This window comes from Ranitomeya imitator, chromosome 1 (genome assembly GCF_032444005.1).
Source record: "Ranitomeya imitator isolate aRanImi1 chromosome 1, aRanImi1.pri, whole genome shotgun sequence".
In the NCBI taxonomy this organism is placed as follows: domain Eukaryota; kingdom Metazoa; phylum Chordata; class Amphibia; order Anura; family Dendrobatidae; genus Ranitomeya; species Ranitomeya imitator.
This window is the reverse complement of record NC_091282.1, coordinates 767,573,926-767,597,121: the sequence shown is the minus strand read 5'-3', so window position 1 is coordinate 767,597,121 and position 23,196 is coordinate 767,573,926. Positions and strand designations below refer to the sequence as shown.

At 45.8% G+C, this 23,196-nt stretch overlaps 1 protein-coding gene across 1 annotated transcript in view; it reads left to right on the top strand.

Moving 5' to 3' along the window:
• MRPL17 (mitochondrial ribosomal protein L17) overlaps positions 1–22,587 on the top strand; it is a 32,926-nt gene extending 10,339 nt beyond the window's left edge. Inside the window, exons 2-3 of the mRNA XM_069735667.1 lie at positions 5,948–6,016; positions 22,205–22,587. Coding sequence (XP_069591768.1) covers positions 5,948–6,016; positions 22,205–22,447 — 312 coding nt within the window. The 3' untranslated portion in view covers positions 22,448–22,587. The remainder of the gene's footprint in view (positions 1–5,947; positions 6,017–22,204) is intronic.
• The last annotated feature ends 609 nt before the right edge of the window (positions 22,588–23,196 follow it).

Genomic DNA, 23,196 nt, shown 5'->3' with positions numbered 1-23,196 from the left:
CAAAGCGTTTGATACCGTGCCGCACAAGAGGTTGGTACACAAAATGAGAATGCTTGGTCTGGGGGAAAATGTGTGTAAATGGGTTAGTAACTGGCTTAGTGATAGAAAGCAGAGGGTGGTTATAAATGGTATAGTCTCTAACTGGGTCGCTGTGACCAGTGGGGTACCGCAGGGGTCGGTATTGGGACCTGTTCTCTTCAACATATTCATTAATGATCTGGTAGAAGGTTTACACAGTAAAATATCGATATTTGCAGATGATACAAAACTATGTAAAGCAGTTAATACAAGAGAAGATAGTATTCTGCTACAGATGGATCTGGATAAGTTGGAAACTTGGGCTGAAAGGTGGCAGATGAGGTTTAACAATGATAAATGTAAGGTTATACACATGGGAAGAAGGAATCAATGTCACCATTACACACTGAATGGGAAACCACTGGGTAAATCTGACAGTTAGAAGGACTTGGGGATCCTAGTTAATGATAAACTTACCTGGAGCAGCCAGTGCCAGGCAGCAGCTGCCAAGGCAAACAGGATCATGGGGTGCATTAAAAGAGGTCTGGATACACATGATGAGAGCATTATACTGCCTCTGTACAAATCCCTAGTTAGACCGCACATGGAGTACTGTGTCCAGTTTTGGGCACCGGTGCTCAGGAAGGATATAATGGAACTAGAGAGAGTACAAAGGAGGGCAACAAAATTAATAAAGGGGATGGGAGAACTACAATACCCAGATAGATTAGCGAAATTAGGATTATTTAGTCTAGAAAAAAGACGACTGAGGGGCGATCTAATAACCATGTATAAGTATATAAGGGGACAATACAAATATCTCGCTGAGGATCTGTTTATACCAAGGAAGGTGACGGGCACAAGGGGGCATTCTTTGCGTCTGGAGGAGAGAAGGTTTTTCCACCAACATAGAAGAGGATTCTTTACTGTTAGGGCAGTGAGAATCTGGAATTGCTTGCCTGAGGAGGTGGTGATGGCGAACTCAGTCGAGGGGTTCAAGAGAGGCCTGGATGTCTTCCTGGAGCAGAACAATATTGTATCATACAATTAGGTTCTGTAGAAGGACGTAGATCTGGGGACTTATTATGATGGAATATAGGCTGAACTGGATGGACAAATGTCTTTTTTCGGCCTTACTAACTATGTTACTATGATACCGCTGAAAGCGTCATCTTGTCCCGCAAAAAATGAGCCGCCATACAGCATCATCAGCAAAAAAAAAAAAAAAAAAGTTATAGTCCTGAGAATAAAGCGATGCAAAAATACCGTATTTTTCGCTTTGTAAGACGCTCCGGATTATAAGACGCACCCCAAATTTTGAGGAGAAAAATAGGAAAAAACTATTTTTTAATAAATTGGTGGGGCGTCTTATAATCCATGCGTCTTATTACTTACCAGGGGTTGTGGTTGTGGTGGATCAGGGTCCCAGGCTCGTTGCCGGAGGCAGGAGTGGAGCATTGCTGCAGGCTGGGATGAGGGGGTCTGCAGGGGGCTCCTGTGCTGCAGGGGGGCTCCTGTGCTGCAGCCTGGGATGAGGGGTCTGCAGGGGGCTCCTTTGCTGCAGGCTGGGATGAGGGGTCTGCAGGGGGCTCCTTTGCTGCAGGCTGGGATGAGGGGTCTGCAGGGGGCTCCTGTGCTGTAGGGCTGTCTCCGGTGCTGCGGGGGGCTCTGGCGACATTTTGTGAAAGACCAGAGCCCCCCGGCAGTTCTTCCATGCGTTCCAGTATGACTAATTCCGGGAAAATGGCCGCCGGAATCTCGAGAGATGAGATCTCAGCGCTGAAATCTCATCTCCCGAGATTCCGGCGGCCATTTTCCCGGAATTAGTCATACTGGAACGCATGGAAGAACTGCCGGGGGGCTCTGGTCTTTCACAATATGTCGCCAGAGCCCCCCGCAGCACCGGAGCCTTCAGCATCACCCGGGGCAGCAGCGGACAACCCCGGCAGTGGCGGCGGACGACAGCGGCGGCAGGCGGTAGCGGCGGCGGACACCCCCTCCTCCCAGCCTGTAATGGTAAGCGGTATATCCGCTTTGTTAGACGCACCCACATTTCCCCCCCAAATTTGGGGGAAATAAAGTGCGTCTTACAAAGCGGAAAATACGGTAATTATTTTTTCTATAAAATAGTTTTTATCGTATAAAAGCGCCAAAACATAAAAAAATGATATAAATCAGGTGTCGCTGTAATCATACTGACCCGAAGAATAAAACTGATTTATCAATTTTACCAAACGCAGAACGGTATAAACGCTTCCCCCAAAAGAAATTCATGAATAGCTGGTTTTTGGTCATTCTGCCTCGCAAAAATCGGAATAAAAAGCGATCAAAAAATGTAACGTGCCCGAAAATGTTACCAATAAAAACGTCAACTCGTCCCGCAAAAAACAAGACCTCACATGACTCTGTGAACCAAAATATGGAAAAATTATAGCTCTCAAAATGTGGTAACGTAAAAAATATTTTTTGCAATAAAAAGCGTCTTTCAGTGTGTGACGGCTGCCAATCATAAAAATCCGCTAAAAAACCCGCTATAAAAGTAAATCAAACCCCCCTTCATCACCCCCTTAGTTAGGGAAAAATTTAAAAAATGTATTTATTTCCATTTTTCCATTAGGGTTTGGGCTAGGGTTTGGGCTAGGGTTTGGGCTAGGGTTAGGGCTAGGGTTAGGGCTATGGTTAGGGCTAGGGTTAAGGCTACAGTTAGGGTTGGGGCTAAAGTTAGGGTTAGGGCTACAGTTTGGGTTGGGGCTAAAGTTAGGGTTGGGGCTAGGGTTAAGGCTACAGTTAGGGTTGGGGCTAAAGTTACGGTTAGGGTTTAGATTACATTTACAGTTAAGAATAGGGTTGGGATTAGGGTTAGGTGTGTGTCAGGGTTAGAGGTGTGGTTAGGGTTACTGTTGGGATTAGGGTTAGGGGTGTGTTTGGATTAGGGTTTCAGTTATAATTGGGGGGTTTCCACTGTTTAGGCACATCAGGGGCTCTCCAAACGCGACATGGCGTCCGATCTCAATTCCAGCCAATTCTGCGTTGAAAAAGTAAAACAGTACTTCTTCCCTTCCGAGCTCTCCCGTGTGCCCAAACAGGGGTTTACCCCAACATATGGGGTATCAGCGTACTCAGGACAAATTGGACAACAACTTTTGGGGTCCAATTTCTCCTGTTACCCTTGGGAAAATACAAAACTGGGGGCTAAAAAATAATTTTTGTGGGAAAAAAAAAGATTTTTTATTTTCACGGCTCTGCGTTATAAACTGTAGTGAAACACTTGGGGGTTCAAAGTTCTCACAACACATCTAGATAAGTTCCATGGGGGTCTAGTTTCCAATATGGGGTCACTTGTGGGGGATTTCTACTGTTTAGGTACATTAGGGGTTCTGCAAACGCAATGTGACGCCTGCAGACCATTCCATCTAAGTCTGCATTCCAAATGGCACTCCTTCCCTTCCGAGCCCTCCCATGCGCCCAAACGGTGGTTCCCCCCAACATATGGGGTATCAGCGTACTCAGGACAAATTGGACAACAACTTTTGGGGTCAAATTTCTCCTCTTACCCTCGGTAAAATACAAAACTGGGGGCTAAAAAATAATTTTTTGGGGAAAGATTTTTTTTTTTCAATTTTCACGGCTCTGCGTTACAAACTGTAGTGAAACACTTGGGGGTTCAAAGCTCTCACAACACATCTAGATGAGTTCCTTAGGGGGTCTAGTTTCCAAAATGGTGTCACTTGTGGGGGGTTTCTACTGTTTAGGTACATTAGGGGCTCTGCAAACGCAATGTGACACCTGCAGACCATTCCATCTAAGTCTGCATTCAAATGGCACTCCTTCCCTTCCGAACCCTCCCATGCGCCCAAACAGTGGTTCCCCCCACATATGGTGTATCATCGCACTCAGGACAAATTGGGCAACAAATTTTGTGGTCCACTTTCTCCTGTTACCCTCGGGAAAATACAAAACTGGGGGCTAAAAAAATAATTTTTGTGGGAAAAATTTTTTGTTTTATTTTTACGGCTCTGCATTATAAACTTCTGTGAAGCACTTGGTGGGTCAAAGTGCTCACCACACCTCTAGATAAGTTCCTTAGGGGGTCTACTTTCCAAAATGGTGTCACTTGTGGGGGGTTTCAATGTTTAGACACATCAGTGGCTCTCCAAACGCAACATGGCGTCCCATCTCAATTCCTGTCAATTTTGCATTGAAAAGTCAAACGGCGCTCCTTCCCTTCCGAGCTCTCCCATCCGCCCAAACAGTGGTTTACCCCCACATATGGGGTATCAGCGTACTCAGGACAAATTGTACAACAACTTTTGGGGTCTAATTTCTTCTCTTACCCTTGGGAAAATAAAAAATTGGGGGCGGAAAGTTAATTTTTGTGAAAAAATATGATTTTTTATTTTTACGGTTCTACATTATAAACTTCTGTGAAGCACTTGGTGGGTCAAAGTGCTCACCACACATCTAGATAAGTTCCTTAAGGGGTCTACTTTCCAAAATGGTGTCACTTGTGGGGGGTTTCAATGTTTAGGCACATCAGGGGCTCTCCAAACGAAACATGGCGTCCCATCTCAATTCCAGTCAATTTTGCATTGAAAAGTCAAATGGCGCTCCTTCGCTTCTGAGCTCTGCCATGCGCCCAAACAGTGGTTTACCCCAACATGTGGGGTATTGTCGTGCTCAGGACAAATTGTACAACAATGTTTGGGGTCTATTTTCTCCTGTTACCCTTGGTAAAATTAAACAAATTGGAGCTGAATTAAATTTTTTGTGAAAAAAAGTTAAATGTTCATTTTTATTTAAACATTCAAAAAATTCCTGTGAAGCACCAGAAGGGTTAATAAACTTCTTGAATATGGTTTTGAGCACCTTGAGGGGTGTAGTTTTTAGAATGGTGTCACACTTGGGTATTTTCTATCATATAGACCCCTCAAAATGACTTCAAATGAGATGTGGTCCCTAAAAAAAAATGGTGTTGTAGAAATGAGAAATTGCTGGTCAGGTCAACTTTTAACCCTTATAACTCCCTAACAAAAAAAAATTTGGGTTCCAAAATTGTGCTGATGTAAAGTAAACATGTGGGAAATGTTACTTATTAAGTATTTTGTGTGACATATCTCTGTGATTTAATTGCATAAAAATTCAAAGTTGGAAAATTGCGAAATTTTCATAATTTTCGCCAAATTTCCATTTTTTTCACAAATAAACGCAGGTACTATCAAAGAATTTTTACCATTGTCATGAAGTACAATATGTCACGAGAAAACAGTGTCAGAATCACTGGGATCCGTTGAAGCGTTCCAGAGTTATAACCTCACAAAGGGACAGTGGTCAGAATTGTAAAAATTGGCCCGGTCATTAACGTGCAAACCACCCTTGGGGGTAAAGAGGTTTAGGGTATGTGCACACGATGCAGATTTAGTGCAGAAAAATCTGCTGCAGTTCTGCACTAAATCTGCATCTCCTGGCAGAATCTGCAGGTGCGTTTTTTATGCGTTTTTTTATGCGTTTTTGATGCGTATTTGAGCACAAATCTGCATGAAAAACGCATCAAAAACGCACCTGCAGATTTCTATTATGGAGGGGTGCAGAAACGCTGCAGAACTGCACAAAAGAAGTGACAGGCACTTCTTTGAAAACTGCAGCGTTTCTGCGCAGATTTTTCTGCACCATGTGCACAGCTTTTTTTTTTTCCCATTGATTTATAATGTACTGTGATCACAGTGCAGTTCTGCAGCGTTTCTGCTGCAGAAAAATCTGCAGCAGTTCTGCACTAAATCTGCATCGTGTGCACATACCCTAATGCTTCCGACAGCCCTTAAAGAGCCTCACTTTCCTGAAGATCTTGTCTTTTGAGTGGCATTTTACAACAGCACCATTGTGTTATACTGCCCTGGTCAGTGACTGATACTGTCCTGCTTTTTCTTTTCAGATTATTGATTATGGGAAATGTGGAGATAAGGATGAGAATGCTATGAAAATGGCCGACTTTTGGCTTACAGTAAGTGATTCTGTACTTCTTGCAGAGGGTAAACTAGGACCAACATAAAGTGATTGTGTTTGCCGCCACACAACAGCTCTGCCTTACAGTCACGTAATTGTGTCTGCAGCTTAAAGCCCACTACAGCGTTTTTTTCTTTTATATCAGCATTGGAGTGGTGATATTAATGTATGTTTCCTGCCCCTAGTATTTTACTTAGTGGTCCCTGGGCCGCTTTGATCCTACTCCGCCATCTTGTGACTGCAACTTCTGACTCACCGTAAATCAGAGGTAGTGGTCACAAGTTCTCAATGTAAGTCTATGAGAGCTTTCTTCTTATAGACTTTCATTGATTCGTGACTTTCGGATCAACAAGCATTGGAGCAATCTGGCGCTGAGAACAGATGAAGATGGTGGCTGGGTATAATGGTATAATACTATGGTCAGGGCACTTACATTAATGACACCGCTTTAACAGTAAGAAAATTTTTTTTTTGAGGAATGCTATAAAATGCATTTTTCAAGGATGTCCCTCCTGACAGCATACCAGGTGGTAGCCCTACTTATCCTTGGTAGGAAAAGGAACACATAAGGGTTAAATAACACCTCCTATCACCACCGACTAGTGTTGTTCCTGTACCCATGGTGGACAGTTGCAGGAGTGGTATATTATGCTTGTGAAGATCTTACCCCTCTCTAGACTGACTCGGGAGGATCATAGAATCCTAGAATGTTCGATTGGAAGGCACCTCCAGGGTCATCGTGTCCAACCCACTGCTCAATGCAGGATTCACTAAACCATCTCAGACAGATGTCTGTCCAGACTTTGTTTGAAGTGTTTGAAGTCTTCCATTGAAGGAGAACTCACCACCTCTCGTGGCAGCCTGTTCTACTCATTGATCACCCCCACTGTCAAAATATCTTTTCCAATATCTAATCTGTATCTTCTCCCGTTCAGTTTCATTCCATTGTTTCTCGTGTTTCCATGAGCAGATGAGACTAATGATGATCCCTCTACACTGTGACAGCCCTTCAGATATATGTAGACCGCTATTGTCTCTGCTTAGCCTTCTTTTTTGCAAGCTAAACATTCCCAGATCCTTTGACCCTTCCTCATAGGGCATACTTTGCAGGCCGCTCTTTGAACTTGCTCCAGTTTTTCAGTGTTTTTTTTAAAAATGTGGTTCCCATAAAAATAGCAGCCGCAGTCGCCCAAAAAAGGCACATCTATTAGGGTATGTTTTCACGGTCAGTATTGGCAGTGCTTTGGACACAGCACATGTCCGCTTCGTCCAAAGCGCTGCCGGCTTTTGTACCCGCAGTGATTCCACATGTGTTAATTGAACAATGTGGAATCGCCACATCCAATACATTGGACGGTGATATTTACTGTGCTGAGACGGAGTGTCTCTGCAAGATAAATACACATGCTGCAGTCTAGAAAGATGCGCCGCATGTGCATATACGTAGGGAAGCTGGAGGCGTCCCTGCACACATAGTGGAGATGGGATTTCATAAAATCCCATCCACTAACCTGTACACAGCTTCCAATTTGCAGCGTTTACTGACCATGGAAACATAACCGTATATGTGCCAATTCTGGTTCTTTGCCCAGCTCTTCCCATTTGCCCTGTAGCGGTTTAGTAAAGGAGAGGCGTATATAAGACACCTATCCATTACTTATCTTATCGTAGTATTATAAATAAACACACAGCCAGAATAAAGTATTTTATTTGAAATAAAAACAAAACGCACATCTTTTTTTATTTATTGACACTCTACCGAAACTCCCCTCACTAAAGTCTCTAATGACCTACTAACAGGTCACTACTCCATGCTAATTCCTCCTGGATCTCTCTGCAACAATCGACACTGTGGATCATCAGCTCCTCCTCAATATGCTCCGCTCCATCGGCCTCAAGGACACCGTTCTCTCCTGGTTCTCCTCCTATCTCTCTGACCAATCCTTCACTGTATATTTTACTGGCTCCTCTTCCTCTCCTCGTCCCCTTACTGTTGGGGTTCCTCAAGGATCAGTCCTAGGCCCCCTCCTCTTCTTGTATACTGCCCCAGATGTTGGTAAAAAAATCAGTAGATTTGGTTTCCAGTACCATCACTATGCTGAGGACACCCAATTATACACCTCTACTCCAGACATCACCCCTGCATTATTACAGAACACCAGTGATTGTCTTACTGCTGTCTCCAACATCATGTCCTCCCTGTATCTGAAACTGAACCTGTCAAAAACTGAACTCCTTTTATGTCCACCCTTCACTGCCCTACCTATGCCCAACATTGCCACTGTTACACCCCATCAACATGCCCTCTATCTTGGGGTCATACGTGATTCAGAGCTTTCATTCACCCCCCACATCCGATCACCGGCTCATTCTTGTTATCTGCACCTCAAAAACATTTCTAGAATTTGACCTTTTCTTTCTTTCCACTCTGCAAAAACTCTTACTGTTTCTTATTCATTCTCGTCAGGACTATTGTAACTCTCTACTAATCGGTCTCCCTGTTACCAAACTCTCCCCGCTCCAATCCGTCTTGAATGCTGCAGCCGGGATCATATTCATCACCAACCGTTACACCGATGCCTCTACCTTGTGCCCAGGGCCGTATTTAGAGTTTCTGCTGCCCTAGGCACTTTTAGCGCCGCCTCCCCCTTTGGTAAGTCTGACACTATCGGCAGTGACTTTGGCAAGAATTGCTGTTGTGAAAATAGCCTTTTGCAGCAGATCGGGCAGTTTTTTCGCATCTGCCACGTAACAGATCACTTACGGCAACACTGCGTTCGGCCTCATTCATTCACTATGGGATTTGCGGCACTTGCTGTGATCTGGCAAATGCAGTACCATACCTCCCAACTCTTGAAGGCAAAATTTAGGCCACGCCTCTGACCACACCCATTTCACAACTAGTCACACCCATTTAGCACTGATCACACTTTCATATACAATAATTATAAGCAAAAAAAAATATGGCCACACAATGCTCCATACTGTATAATGGCCACACATGATGCTCCATACTGTATAATGGCCACACATGATGCTCCATACTGTATAATGGCCACACATGATGCTCCATACTGTATAGTGGCCACACATGATGCTCCATACTGTATAATGGCCCCACATGATGCTCCATACTTTATAATGGCCACACGTAATGCTCCATACTTTATAATGGCCACACGTAATGCTCCATACTGTTTAATGGCCACACAGTGCTCCATACTGTATAATGACCACACATGATGCTTCATACTGTATAATGGCCACATATGATGCTCAATACTGTATAATGGCCACATATGATGCTCCATACTGTATAATGGCCACACAGTGCTCCATACTCTATAATGGCCACACATGATGCTCTATACTGTATAATGCATGTAAAGAAGCTGCGGAGACACCATCACGTGTTTCTCGACGCAAGCAGTGAATAGCCAGGCCTTTCCCCGGGAAGGAACAACTATTAGGAGCAGTGCCTAGTAAAAAGCCTTTTTACTAGGCACTGCTCCTAATAGCCAGATTCCTACTCCACACTGATGAGGGGCAAAAACCCCGAAACAGCTGTCTGTGGATGGATACCATGCTTGGCATAGGTGGCTTTCCTTCATAGGATGCTGCCCTTCCCGTGGTTGTTCCTTCCCGGGGAAAGGCCTGGCTATTCACTGCTTGCGTCGATAAACACGTGATGGTGTCTCCGCAGCTTCTTTACATGCATCTGCATATTTCCCATAAGGGATGGGGGCAGTGTTCTGGAATCACTGCGTTGAGAAACACGTGATGGTGTCTCCGCGGTGTTGGATGTTTTGGTCTCCCCGAGGCCAATCATCTGTGCCTTTATATACTGTATAATGGCCACACAGTGCTTCATACTGTATAATGGCCCCACATGATGCTCAATACTGTATAATGGCAACACATTATGCTCCATACTGTATAATGGCCCCACATGATGCTCCATACTGTATAATGGCCCCACATGATGCTCAATACTGTATAATGGCCCCACATGATGCTCAATACTGTATAATGGCCACACACGATGCTCCATACTTTATAATGGCCACTGTTATGATGAGGTAATTCAGTACCACAATGGACATAGAAGTCAGAGCACATACAGTGATCTGACAATAACCCAAAAACATAGAACGAGCTCTGAGACGTGGGAACTCTGCTGACCGCAATCCCTAATCCTCTCCAACCCAACTAGAGGCAGCCGGGGATTGCGCCTAACGCTCCCTATGCAACTCGGCACAGCCTGAGAAACTAGCTAGCCTGAAGATAGAAAATAAGCCTACCTTGCCTCAGAGAAATACCCCAAAGGAAAAGGCAGCCCTCACAAATAATGACTGTGAGTTAAGATGAAAAGACAAACGTAGAGATGAAATAGATTTAGCAAAGTGAGGCCCGACTTACTAAACAGAGCGAGGATAGGAAAGGTAACTTTGCGGTCAACACAAAACCCTACAAACAACCACGCAAAGGGGGCAAAAAGACCCTCCGTACCGAACTAACGGCACGGAGGTACACCCTCTGCGTCCCAGAGCTTCCAGCAAGCAAGAAAAAACAAATAGACAAGCTGGACAGAAAAAAACAGCAAACAAAATAGCAAAGCGGAATTTAGCTATGCAGAGCAGCAGGCCACAGGAACGATCCAGGAGGAAACAGGTCCAATACTAGAACATTGGACGGTGATATGCATGGCTCATCACTCAACCCCCCCCCCCCCCCCCCCTATGCATGGCTCATCACTCCACCCCCCCCCCCCCCTATGCATGGCTCATCACTCATCACCCCCCCCCCCCCCCCCCTATGCATGTGTGACGCCCGAGAGACCGGGGTACCCAGCACCGGATCAATGGGGTCTGTCTCTTGAGGGGGATGTCACGGGTGGCTTGACCCGGTGCTGTGGCCTCAGGCAATGCACAGTGTAAAGGGTATCGTGAGGGAACAGGCACTTACTTGATCAGCAGCAGGTTCTCCCAGCGGTGATGATCCCAATCCTGGATAGATGGCTATTATCCAAATGAAAGACTGAGGCACTGAAACGTTTAACCAGTTTACTTTAACAAAAAAGGATTTACAACCAGTCCTGTCACCGGAGTCTGTATGGGAACTCTGAGTTACTTTGACCCTGCCGGGGTCTTCGCCTCTTATTGTACGCAATATCTGTGTGGCCCTGCTGCTGTATGTGAACTGGCTGCCGGCCCAATCTGTCCCCTCCGGGTCCTGGTTCGACGGGCAACCCGAGTCCTTTTATCGGCTTACCCCCTCCGGGAGCACCGCTGAACTCTGTGTCTGTTGCTGCGTCCGACCCTAGTGAAGCTGATATCACCTCACGTTTTTCCGGTTGCTGTATTATATGTAATGAATACAGCCACGGATCCGGTATCCGTCTTTGCGCCTGTTCTGGGTAGGGATTAATGCTACCCGGTTCTCACAATGTCCCTTTTCTCTGTCCCTCTTCTCCTCAGGCCGGTGATTTGGGCCTGGAAACCGTCATAGGGCTGTTAGAAATTCAGCTGTATGACCTCTCACTTTCAGCTCCTTAGCCCAACTGCCAGTTCTTCTCTCAGACCAGAATGGATCAAGGGGAGTCTCTGGAGCTCCCCCTTCTGGCCGGAGGTGGTAGTGCAGTCTTGCTATTTTAGTATTTGCATTTACTGTCAGTAACTATTTTTGTGGCAAATACCTCTAGGGGTGCCACATTCCCCCTTAGTTAAGAACAGTACTCCGGGACTGTGGGACGATAACATTTTGAAATAACAATTAATATGTACAGAGTCTTAAAAATGAAAAGTTACAAAAACCACTCAAGGAAACAAAAATAGAGTTCTGTAAAAAGTCACTTCAAATAGCGTCCATTAATACAGTTCTATCCTTGAAGGTACTAGGAAAGGCACTGCACTTTGTGTCCAAGAATTTAGTTCCATTTTTCCAACGGAGTTACCAATATAAAGTCTAAAGAAAGTTCAAAAAGAGCAAAAAGCAAAGTTCAAAAAGCAGTCTTTCCGGAGCTTTGATTTAGTGCCTCCGGGCTGATAAAAAGTTCAAGAATATGCAAGAAGTTCATACAGACAAGTCTCTGTAGGTACTGGGCTTAAACGTTGCAGAATGATAACAATGACTATAGTTTTATAGTTGGTAATCTGCATACCTGGCCGGTAATTGACCCTGGGTACTACGCTGTGATCTACGTAACAGCGGTATCTCTCCATGTGGTGTACTACTGTCTACTGCGGATGTAGTATCTGCCCGCTCTGCTAAAGATAATTCCACGACTATGGAGTTGGCAAGTCCACCGTGAATGGGATCACTCTGATCAGGAATCTGTTCTTCCTGGCCTGGAATCTCCTGTAGTACGGGGTCAGCCTCTTCCTGTCTTGGGACTTCTGGTATTGGGTTCGGTGTTGGGTAAAAGGCCACCATGGGAACCACTACTGCACCATGGTATGTTAGTAGGGTTTTGGGAAAGTCTCCTATACAGGTGTGATACATTTCCTCTTCTTTTTCCTTTACTGGTTGGACCTGCATGGGTTGAATAACTTCTGGTTCTGGCTGGACAACTTCTGTCTCTTTCAATGCTTCCGGACATAATTTAAGATTGTCTCTTGGCACTAGTACAGATGATAAGCCCCCGTTTTTGCTAATGAGACACATTTTAGGATTATCCATTCTTGTTGGTAAAACTGTGTAGGGTACGGCTTCCCACTGATTGTCTAGTTTATTGGTTCGACAATTTCTCTTGAGCACTTGGTCACCCGGTCTTAATGGGGTCGCTAGAGCATTCTGGTTGAAAGTTCGCTCTTGTCTTTCTCTAGTTTGCTGAAGGCTTCTTTCCACACTCTCTTGCACTTGGCGATACTGCTTTTGCCGTATGATATCCCAATTGGAGTCTTGGACTTCTGCGTCTGGTTTCAGAATTCCCATTTCTAGATCGATTGGTAATTGGCCGGGTCTTGCACGCATAAGGTAAGCTGGGGTGCAATTGGTGGAACTCACCGGGACATGATTATACAGATCCACCAAGTCAGGCAATTTCTCTGGCCATTGATTCCTTTCTGCCTCAGGTAAAGTCTTTAGTAGTTCTATTACAATATGGTTCATCTTCTCGCATAAGCCGTTTGTTTGTGGATGATAGGCCGCCGTCCGGATCTTTTTGCAACCATACATATTACAGAATTCTCTGAAGATCTCTGATTCAAAGGCTGTACCTTGGTCGGTGAGAACCTGTTCCGGATATCCATGGGGTCTACAAAAGTACGTTTGGAACGCTTTGGCTGCTGTTTTTGCTGTCAGATCTTTTACGGGTACTACTACCAAGAAGCGTGAATAATGGTCCACGATGGTCAAGGCATAGACATAGCCGGACCGGCTTGGTGTCAACTTCACGTGGTCCATGGCTACAAGTTCAAGTGGTTGTTTGGTGATTATGGGCTGCAGTGGTGCTCTTTGGTTCTTTTGATCGTTTCTTCTGAGGTTGCACGGGCCACAATTTCTGCACCACTGTTCGATTGATTTTCTCATCCCGACCCAATAAAATCTTTCTCTTAGAAGTACTTCTAACTTTTTCCAACCGAAGTGACCAGCACCATTATGGTAAGCTTCGAGGACCATCTTGACATCTTGTTTAGGCACGATAATCTGCCAAACCAATTCATGTGTTTTCGGATTGGTGTACCTTCTACAGAGCTTCCCTTGATACAGGAACATTTTGCCTCTCTCTTTCCAGAGTTGATGCGTCTCTTCTGGGGCATCCTCATCGGGATATGCACTTTGCTCAGTTAACAGTTCCTTCACCAAGTTCACAGCCGGATTGCTGTCTTGGGTGTCAGCCCATCTATGGTGTGCTAACGGATTAAAATTCACCTCTTGTTGTTTCTGATAGGTACTTGACTGATGATGTTTTGCCTTGGGATGATGGAAGGCTGGTAGTTCAATTTCTTCAAGCTCCCCCGTTTCTTCTTCTACATCTCTCAAGTGTGGCATCCGGGATAGGGCATCGGCATTTCCATTCTTGCGACCTGCTCGATACTTGATCTTGAAGTTGTAATTAGATAACCGGGCTATCCATCGCTGTTCTAACGCACCTAATTTGGCTGTGTCCAGGTGGGTCAACGGATTGTTGTCAGTATAGACAATAAATTCTGCAGCAGCCAGATAGTGTTTGAAACGTTCAGTCACAGCCCAAACTACTGCCAGTAGTTCCAATTTGAAGGAGCTATAATTTTCTGGATTTCTTTCAGTAGGCCGGAGCTTTCTACTTGCAAAGGCGATTACTTTCTCCCGACCTTCTTGCTTTTGTGACAGCACCGCTCCTAGTCCCACATTACTGGCATCGGTGTAGAGGATGAAAGGTTGATGGTAATCTGGGTATGCCAGAACCTCTTCTCCGGTTAGTGCCTTCTTTAGTTGTTCAAAGGAGTCTTCCCTTTCATCGTTCCACTGAAAAGGAGGGTTTCGGTTTGAAGGTTTCTTCGTCTGCCCTACCAAGGCGTCTTGCAAGGGTGCTGCCAATTTGGTAAATCCTTTTATAAATCTGCGATAGTAACCCACCAATCCCAGGAATTGCCTCACTTCTTTTGCGTTGGTAGGTCTTGGCCAATCCCTTATGGCGCTTATTTTCTCGGGATCCGGTGCTACTCCCTCCGAACTCACGATGTGTCCCAGGTACTGTACCTTTGGCTTGAGAAGGTGACATTTGGATGGCTTGATTTTCATGCCATACCTGGATAAGGCTTCGAACACTTCTGCCAGGTCTATTAAGTGTTGTTCGTAAGTCTTTGAGTAGACGATCACATCCTCTAGGTACAGGAGGACGGTCTCGAAGTTCTTGTGTCCGAGGCAGCATTCCATCAGCCGCTGGAAGGTACCGGATGCGTTGCAGAGTCCGAATGGCATGCGATTAAATTCACATAGACCCATTGGTGTGGTGAATGCCGTCTTTTCCTTATCTCTCTCAGCCACAGGGACTTGCCAATACCCGCTTGTTAAGTCTAAGGTGGAAAAATAATTAGCAGATTTCAAAGCAGTCAAGGACTCTTCTATCCTAGGCAAGGGGTAGGCGTCTTTATGGGTGATGTTATTAATCCGCCGGTAGTCTACGCACATTCTCATGGTTCCGTCCTTTTTTTTGACAAGCACTAGAGGGGCCGCCCAGGGGCTACAGCTGTCTCTTATTACCCCGGCCTGTTTCATCTCCCTCAGCATATCTTTTGCACATTGATAGTGAGCGGGCGGTATGGGTCTATATCTTTCTTTTATTGGGGGATGGTCACTGGTGGGGATTGTGTGTTCTACCCCTTCTATCCGTCCGAAGTCCAATGGGTGTTTACTGAAGACTTGTTCATATTCCGTCACTAGCCTATACACCCCTTGTTTTTGATGGGTAGGTGTTGAATTTATGCCCACGTGTAGCTGTTGACACCAATCCTCCAATTCTCCGTCTGAGCCGTTGCCTTCCACCTGACAGGTTGGTTCTAAGGGCTCAATGGTTGTGATGGCATTGTTGTCAACAGTATATAGCTTTGCCACTGTAGCATACCTTGGCAAAGTGACCTCTTCCTCTCCACAGTTCAAAAGTCGTACCGGCACTCGTCCCCGGTGTACCTCGACTACCCCTCGTGCTGTGAGTATAGTGGGCCTGCTGTCGGTGTACACTGGTTCTATTAAGGCTTCATAATCTCGTCCCTTAGTACCAATGGCTGCTCTACACCATACCAGCATTTCTGTTTTTGGTGGGATTACAATAGATGTTGGATCACTTACCCTCACACTGCCGATTTCTCCACCTGCAACTTCTACCTGTTGCCTTAACATCAATACTTTTATTTCCCTTTGGAGAACTCTCTGCTGGCAGGATTGGGCAGTTTCAGCAATTTGCTGTTAGACAGAAATAACTTCGGAAAAGCAGTTCTCTAACACATTCATTCCTATCAATACAGTTGGTTCACAGTTCCGCCGGTCAACATCAACAACAATTATACCCTGTTTCTTCAATTCTACTTTACCAATCTTTATGGTCATCTCCCTGAATCCTAGTTTCGGTACCAACTTACCATTACTGGCCCATATATCTAGTTCAACATCAGAGGGCCCTTTATCAATATCTGCATCAGCCCAGTACCTCTTATAAAGGATATACGGTATAGATGAAATCTGGGAACCTGTGTCCAGCAAAGCGTTGAGGGGAATTCCGTCCAGCACGATATGGATAATGGGTCGTCCTCCGATGTACCTGTCGTGCCAGGGTGTTGGGCCTTGAAAGTTCATTCCTGCGAAGCGGCCCGCATTCACAGTGGATTCCCGTTTAAATCACAATCTCGTGCAAAGTGGCCTGGCTGCTGGCAACGGCGGCAAATGGGCTGTCCATCCGGTTGGTAGCGGTCGCGGGGTCGTCCTCTCCATGTCGGGTATCTCCGGGGTCTCATCCATGGAACATCCTCTCTACGGTTTGCGAACTCTATCTTGGGTCCTCTCATCTCCTGCATGATTTTAGCCATTGAAGCAAAAACATCAGTTAAAGAGTCAAGCTTTTGTTGAAGAGCCTCATTAGTACTGGGCCCCAGGGGCTTAGCAATGGCCCCGGACATAGCTGATGTCACTGGCACTCCCTGTTGTTGAGGTGCCTCTGCCATAGGTTGCGCAGGATCCTGATTCCGAGGTGCCTCTGCCAGCTGGAGACGTATAGCGCTCTCCTTTAATTGAGCAAATGTCAATTCAGGGTTCTTAAAAACAAGCATGCTCACATGCCCCCGGTGAGAAGGGGTGTAGAGTCCCTCCATAAATTGATCTCTTAGCAGTTTATCCGCTCCGGTGTTAAAAATGGGTTCAGCCAGTGTAAGTGATTTAAGGGCTTCCTGCAGGTTTAAGGCAAAGTCTCTCACGCCCTCATTAACTTTTTGTTTGCAATTAAAGAATCGTATTTTAGCTTTGCTGCTGGCAGTGGTTTCAAATGTAGCTTTTAATCCAGCAAATATGCGTTCAACAGTGCCTTTTAGATCAGCTGCCCATGCTGTGACTTCTCGCTTAGCATGGCCACTTAACTGCATCATCAGGAGACTAACACGCTGAACTTCACCCACGGGAAACATGTTAAAATGGGCCAGCATCTTTTCTCTGAAATCGTCAAGGGTATTAGGCTCACCTTCATACATTGGAAGCCACGGGCCACCTGGGGTATATGGCATCAGCACCGGCATGATGGGCGCCACTCCTTGCACCGCTGCGCTACCAGACGCTCTATCGACACTCTGTCTTTCAGCTGCATTAGCGCCGCCGGGTGCTGCGGCGTCTCCGTGCTGCGACATACTGTGCCCCCTTAGTTAATCCGGACCCTTCCGGTCCTCCGCTTCCGTCGGGATAGTGTAGATTCGTTCTGCTGTGCAGCAGGATTGGTTTTCCCCTTGCTCTGACGTCAGAGCGCTCAGCTTGGTGCCGCCCACAATGACACGCCCCCTGCTGCTCCCGCCCGCCGCGCGCTCTATAATGGCGGATTCTGAAGTTTTTCAGTTAGACTGGGGCTCAGGTAATGGCGTAGCTCAATTAACAGTCTCGCGCCTAACGGTTATGAGGTGATTACCTCAGGGGATGGCGGCCATCTTTACTCCATTATAACCAATGGGGAAAAGTCACTTTCAATAGTTTTTAATGGGAAATGGAATTTTCTTTAATAAAGTCAATTTTCACGATTTTTCATCCAAGTTTTCAAAGTTTTGGGCTCCAATCACGGTACACAATACCCGGTATATGGGCTGGCTCTATCCTGTTCGTGACGCCAATTGTTACGCCCGAGAGACCGGGGTACCCAGCACCGGACCAATGGGGTCTGTCTCTTGAGGGGGATGTCACGGGTGGCTTGACCCGGTGCTGTGGCCTCAGGCAATGCACAGTGTAAAGGGTATCGTGAGGAAACAGGCACTTACTTGATCAGCAGCAGGTTCTCCCAGCGGTGATGATCCCAATCCTGGATAGATGGCTATTATCCAAATGAAAGACTGAGGCACTGAAACGTTTAACCAGTTTACTTTAACAAAAAAGGATTTACAACCAGTCCTGTCACCGGAGTCTGTATGGGAACTCTGAGTTACTTTGACCCTGCCGGGGTCTTCGCCTCTTATTGTACGCAATATCTGTGTGGCCCTGCTGCTGTATGTGAACTGGCTGTCGGCCCAATCTGTCCCCTCCGGGTCCTGGTTCGACGGGCAACCCGAGTCCTTTTATCGGCTTACCCCCTCCGGGAGCACCGCTGAACTCTGTGTCTGTTGCTGCGTCCGACCCTAGTGAAGCTGATATCACCTCACGTTTTTCCGGTTGCTGTATTATATGTAATGAATACAGCCACGGATCCGGTATCCGTCTTTGCGCCTGTTCTGGGTAGTGATTAATGCTACCCGGTTCTCACAATGTCCCTTTTCTCTGTCCCTCTTCTCCTCAGGCCGGTGATTTGGGCCTGGAAACCGTCATAGGGCTGTTAGAAATTCAGCTGTATGACCTCTCACTTTCAGCTCCTTAGCCCAACTGCCCAACTGCCAGTTCTTCTCTCAGACCAGAATGGATCAAGGGGAGTCTCTGGAGCTCCCCCTTCTGGCCGGAGGAGGTAGTGCAGTCTTGCTATTTTAGTATTTGTATTCAGTGTCAGTAACTATATTTGTGGCAAATACCTCTAGGGGTGCCACACATGGCTCATCACTCCACTCCCCCCCCCCCTATGTATGGCTCATCACTCCAACCCCCCACCCCCCACCCCCCCCATGCATGGCTCATCACACAACCCCCCCCCCCCCATATGCATGCAGTCTGGGCGGGCAGGGGTTGGGGCGGTCGGGAGGTGAAAAAAAAAAACCTTGCTCACGTGCAGCCCCCAGCATCGTCCCCGCCCTAGGCACGTGCCCTAGAGTGCCTAGTGGCAAATACGGCCCTGCTTGTGCCAGTCATTGCACTGGTTATCCATCCACTCCAGAGTTCAATTTAAACTTATCACTTACCCACAAAGCGCTCCACAGTTCAGCACCACCCTCCCTCGTCTGTCTGCCACCCTACCTGTGCCCTCTGTTCTGCTAATGAGATAAGGTTAACATCCTCCGTAATTGGAACCTCCCACCCCCGTCTCCAAGACTACTCGCATGCTGCGCCAATTCTTTGGAATGCACTACCCAGGATAATTTGATCAATCCCAAATACCCACAGTTTTAAGCGTGCTGTAAAAACGCATTTCATGAACACACGATTTATTACATTATGGCTGGTCAGAACAAAGAAAGCACAATTGTTACCATCCACCTCTCGTGTCTCCCCTATTTCCTCATAGATTTTAAGCTTGCGAGCAGGACCCTCACTCCTCCTGGTATCTGTTATCTATGTGATTACTGTTATGCTGTAATGTCTTTTATTGTCTGTACAGGTCCCCTCATAAATGTAAAGTGCTGTGGAATATGTTGGCGCTATAGAAATTAAAATTTTTATTTCAAAATAGCAAACAGTTATACTCATCAAACGCCCATTTCATTGAATCCCACCTCTCCTGTAATAAAACAAAAATAAAAAACAATATCCCTCACCTATCCGTCCCCATGTCTGGGGATTGCTGGTTTTCAACCTGGATGGTGCCAAGATGCGACCATCCAGGCTGAGAACCACTGATGAATGAGCTGCTGTGTAGCATCAGTGACCAGCAGTGACGTCATCGAGGTTACTGAAGGTCACAGAGGCTGCGTTCCTAGCCGGGCCCTTGAACTGCGGTGACCTCCCTCCAGTGAGATCACCACTAGCACAGTGAGAAAAAGTCTCACAGTGCAGAGGCGGGTTCCCTGCAGTTCAAATTCACCAGGAGAATTTCACTATGTGGAATTTGAACTGCAGTGAACCTGCTTCTGCACCGTGAGACATTTTTTCTCCGCTCTGCTTTCCGGCCGCTGTGCTCACAGCCAGTGCAGGAGGAGTGCAGAGAAGCACAGCGCCGGGGACAGACAGCGGTAGGTAAGTATGTAGTGTTTGTTTTTTTTACTTTTACGCTGGTAACCAGGGTAAACATTGGGTTACTAAGCGCGGCCCTGCGCTTAGTAACCCGATGTTTACCCTGGTTACCAGTGAAGACATCGCTGGATCGGTGTCACACACGCCGATCCAGCGATGTCTGCAGGGAGTCCAGCGACGAAATAAAGTGCTGGACTTTCCTCAGCGACCAACGATCTCCCAGCAGGGGCCTGATCGTTGGTCGCTGTCACATATAACGATTTCCTTAACGATATCGTTGCTACGTCACAAAAAGCAACGATATCGTTATGTGTGAAGGTACCTTAACACCTGATTCTACAGCAGACATCCATAAGGGTGTATAGTGGCCTGGGTTTATTGTATATGGTTTATTTATATTTTGCTTGATGAAGGAGCAAGTACTGCTCTGAAACGTGTAGCAATAAATTTTAACTATATTTTCAAATATTCAAGTTCAAGCACTTCATGTATCACCTGAATGTATCCTTTCCTTAGGCTATGTGCACACGTTGCGGATTAGGCTTAGGAATCTTTGGTGCGGATTCTGCCTCTCCTAGCAGAAAACACAGGTGCGGATTTGTCGCGTTTTTTGTGCGTTTTTGCTGCGGTTTTCTTGCGGCTTTGCTGCGGTTTTTACCCCTGCGGATTTCTATAATGGAATGGGTACAAAAACGCTGCAGATCCACAAAAAAGTGACAAGCTACTTCGTTTAATCCGCAGCGTTTCCGCACGGAATTTTCCGCACCATCAGCACAGCGTTTTTTTTTACCATTGATTTACATTGTACTGTAAATCACTTGCGGATCTGCAGCGCTTCTGCACCGCAAAAAAAAACGCTGCAGAGCCGCAGGAAATCCGCAACATGTGCACATAGCCTTACAGTTTGGATTCTGGACCTCATTGGGAACCTGCAGGTGGACCAGCAGCTACCAGAGCCTCCATCCTGCTTTAATCAGTGTTGTCTCAGCTGCACATCCACTATCGGTGAGCACCTCTCTAACCTCACATTAGCTCACCTACCCTGTTGATCTACACAAGTTGTGCTTTTCTCTCCTTTTTCTTGACGATATTTATGGGAGATATATTTTCTGCATCGTAACGAAGGGACAAATACAATGCATTTGATCACACCACCGTAACACATCCAATTTAATATCAGTTAGATGTATGATGCTCTACATGCCGTGTTTTATCTCTATAGAAAAATGAAATCATGACAGGAAACATGGCAAAGACATTTCCTGCCTATGACCTCCAGGGGCGAAGATATTCACCAATCTTCCACCAAAATTCACAGTGGGTGCAAGACACTGTGGCTTGTATGCCTCTCCAGGTCTCCGTCTAAACATGAGACGACCAGGTGTTGATCTGGGGATGCTTCAGCAAGGCTGGAATTGGGCAGGTTAATCTTTGTGAAGGACGTATGAATCAAGCCGTATACAAGGTTATCCTGGAAAATAACGTTGATTCCTTCTGCTCAGGCAATGTTCCCCAACTCTGAGAACTGTTTTTTCCAGCAGGACAATACGCCATGCCACACATCTAGGTCAATTAATGTGTGTATGAAGGACCACCATATCAAATCCCTGTCATGGCCAGTCCAATCTCCAGACCTGAACCCCATTTAAAACCTCTGGAATGTAATCAAGAGGAAGATGGATAGTTACAAGCCATCAAACAAAGAACTGCCTAAATTTTTGTACCAGGAGTGGCATATGGTCACTCAAAAGTAGTGTGACAGACTGGTGGAAAGCATGCCAAGATGCTCGAAAGCTGTGGTTATTCCACAAAATATTGATTTCTGAACTCTTTCTGAGTTAAAACTTAGTATTGTTGTTTCTAAATGATTATGAACTTTTATTTATTTATTTATTTTTTTTGCATTATTTGAGGTCTGCAAGCAATAATATATATATATTTTTTATTCCATGCGTTGGAATCGGAGGTGTATATGACATATGCTCACTGTAAGTTCCCCAATATCCAGCCTGACGATTGGAGGCGGCGGAGTTGCCAAATGGCAAACTGGTGGCAACGGTGGGACATGTGCAGATCTCTCTGATGTCCTCCGTGACAAACTAGTGGCAGCAGTGAGATCTGCATGACTTCCCCTGCTGTTATCTCTGACAGAAAGGTTAGGTGATTACTACATGTTGGTAATGATTGCTTTTGTGCTCTAATTTTGCAGGAGAAGGATCTTGTTCACAAGCTTTTTAAGACTCTGGTTCCTCGTTTTAATCCATATGATGGCAGCTACACAAGAATGCACAGGATACCAAATCGGGAAAATCTGGACCGCGCTAAGATGGCCGTGATAGAGTACAAGGGAAATCCACTGCCACCACTGCCAGTGCAAAGGAGGGACCATGAGAAGACTCTTCTGAACCAGCTGTTGTTGGGTTATCGGCTGGACAACCCCTTGCCAAGCTGAGTCCTCAAATTATGCTCTTGAAAGTAGGAGATCACTTTCACATGGGGTTAAAGTCGCTAAACCTGTCCTTTCAAGTTGTTTGTAGATGGTTTTGTCATCCATAATTGAAAATTTCACAAAATAAAGGGAAAAAAATCGTATGTTTTGGTTTCGGTCTTAGGTAATAATTCCTTAGACTGTAGTTAACCCTTTTAAATTCTACCATCAATCACTGACATTTACCTTGCACCATCCTGCCCAGATGTCCATTCCAGTCACCAAGGCAGAAAATTGTTGTGCACTCGGTCAGTGTATTGAGGTGCTGGTAGGACAGTGTGTATAACCCCAGCATCACTATAGTGTAAATTCAAGTCATGCTCTTATCCAAAAGATGCAGGCTGTTTCATTATTTCAAAGCGGACATGCAGATAACGTCAGCGGTGCTGGGAGGTATGCAACATAGACTTTAGACGTTTCGACCCTGCCTGTCGCAATAGTCGCCAGGACAGAGGGAGAAAGCATAACGGAAGTGCCAAAAAGTTCTAGACAAATTGTGCATTGTGAGTCATGCAGTTCCAAGGAGTGAGCCATAGTAATAAGGCAGACAAAGTGAATAGTCAGAGATAATAAGTGGTTTTTACCTTTCTGTAGGGGAAGAACGAGGCATCTGTCAGTAGCATCTGCTGGCAGGGTAAGTGCTGTCAGTGTTGGAGTTTTATAGACACCGGCAGACGACGGACCGGAAGTGCATCATTGGAGTTGTTTCACAC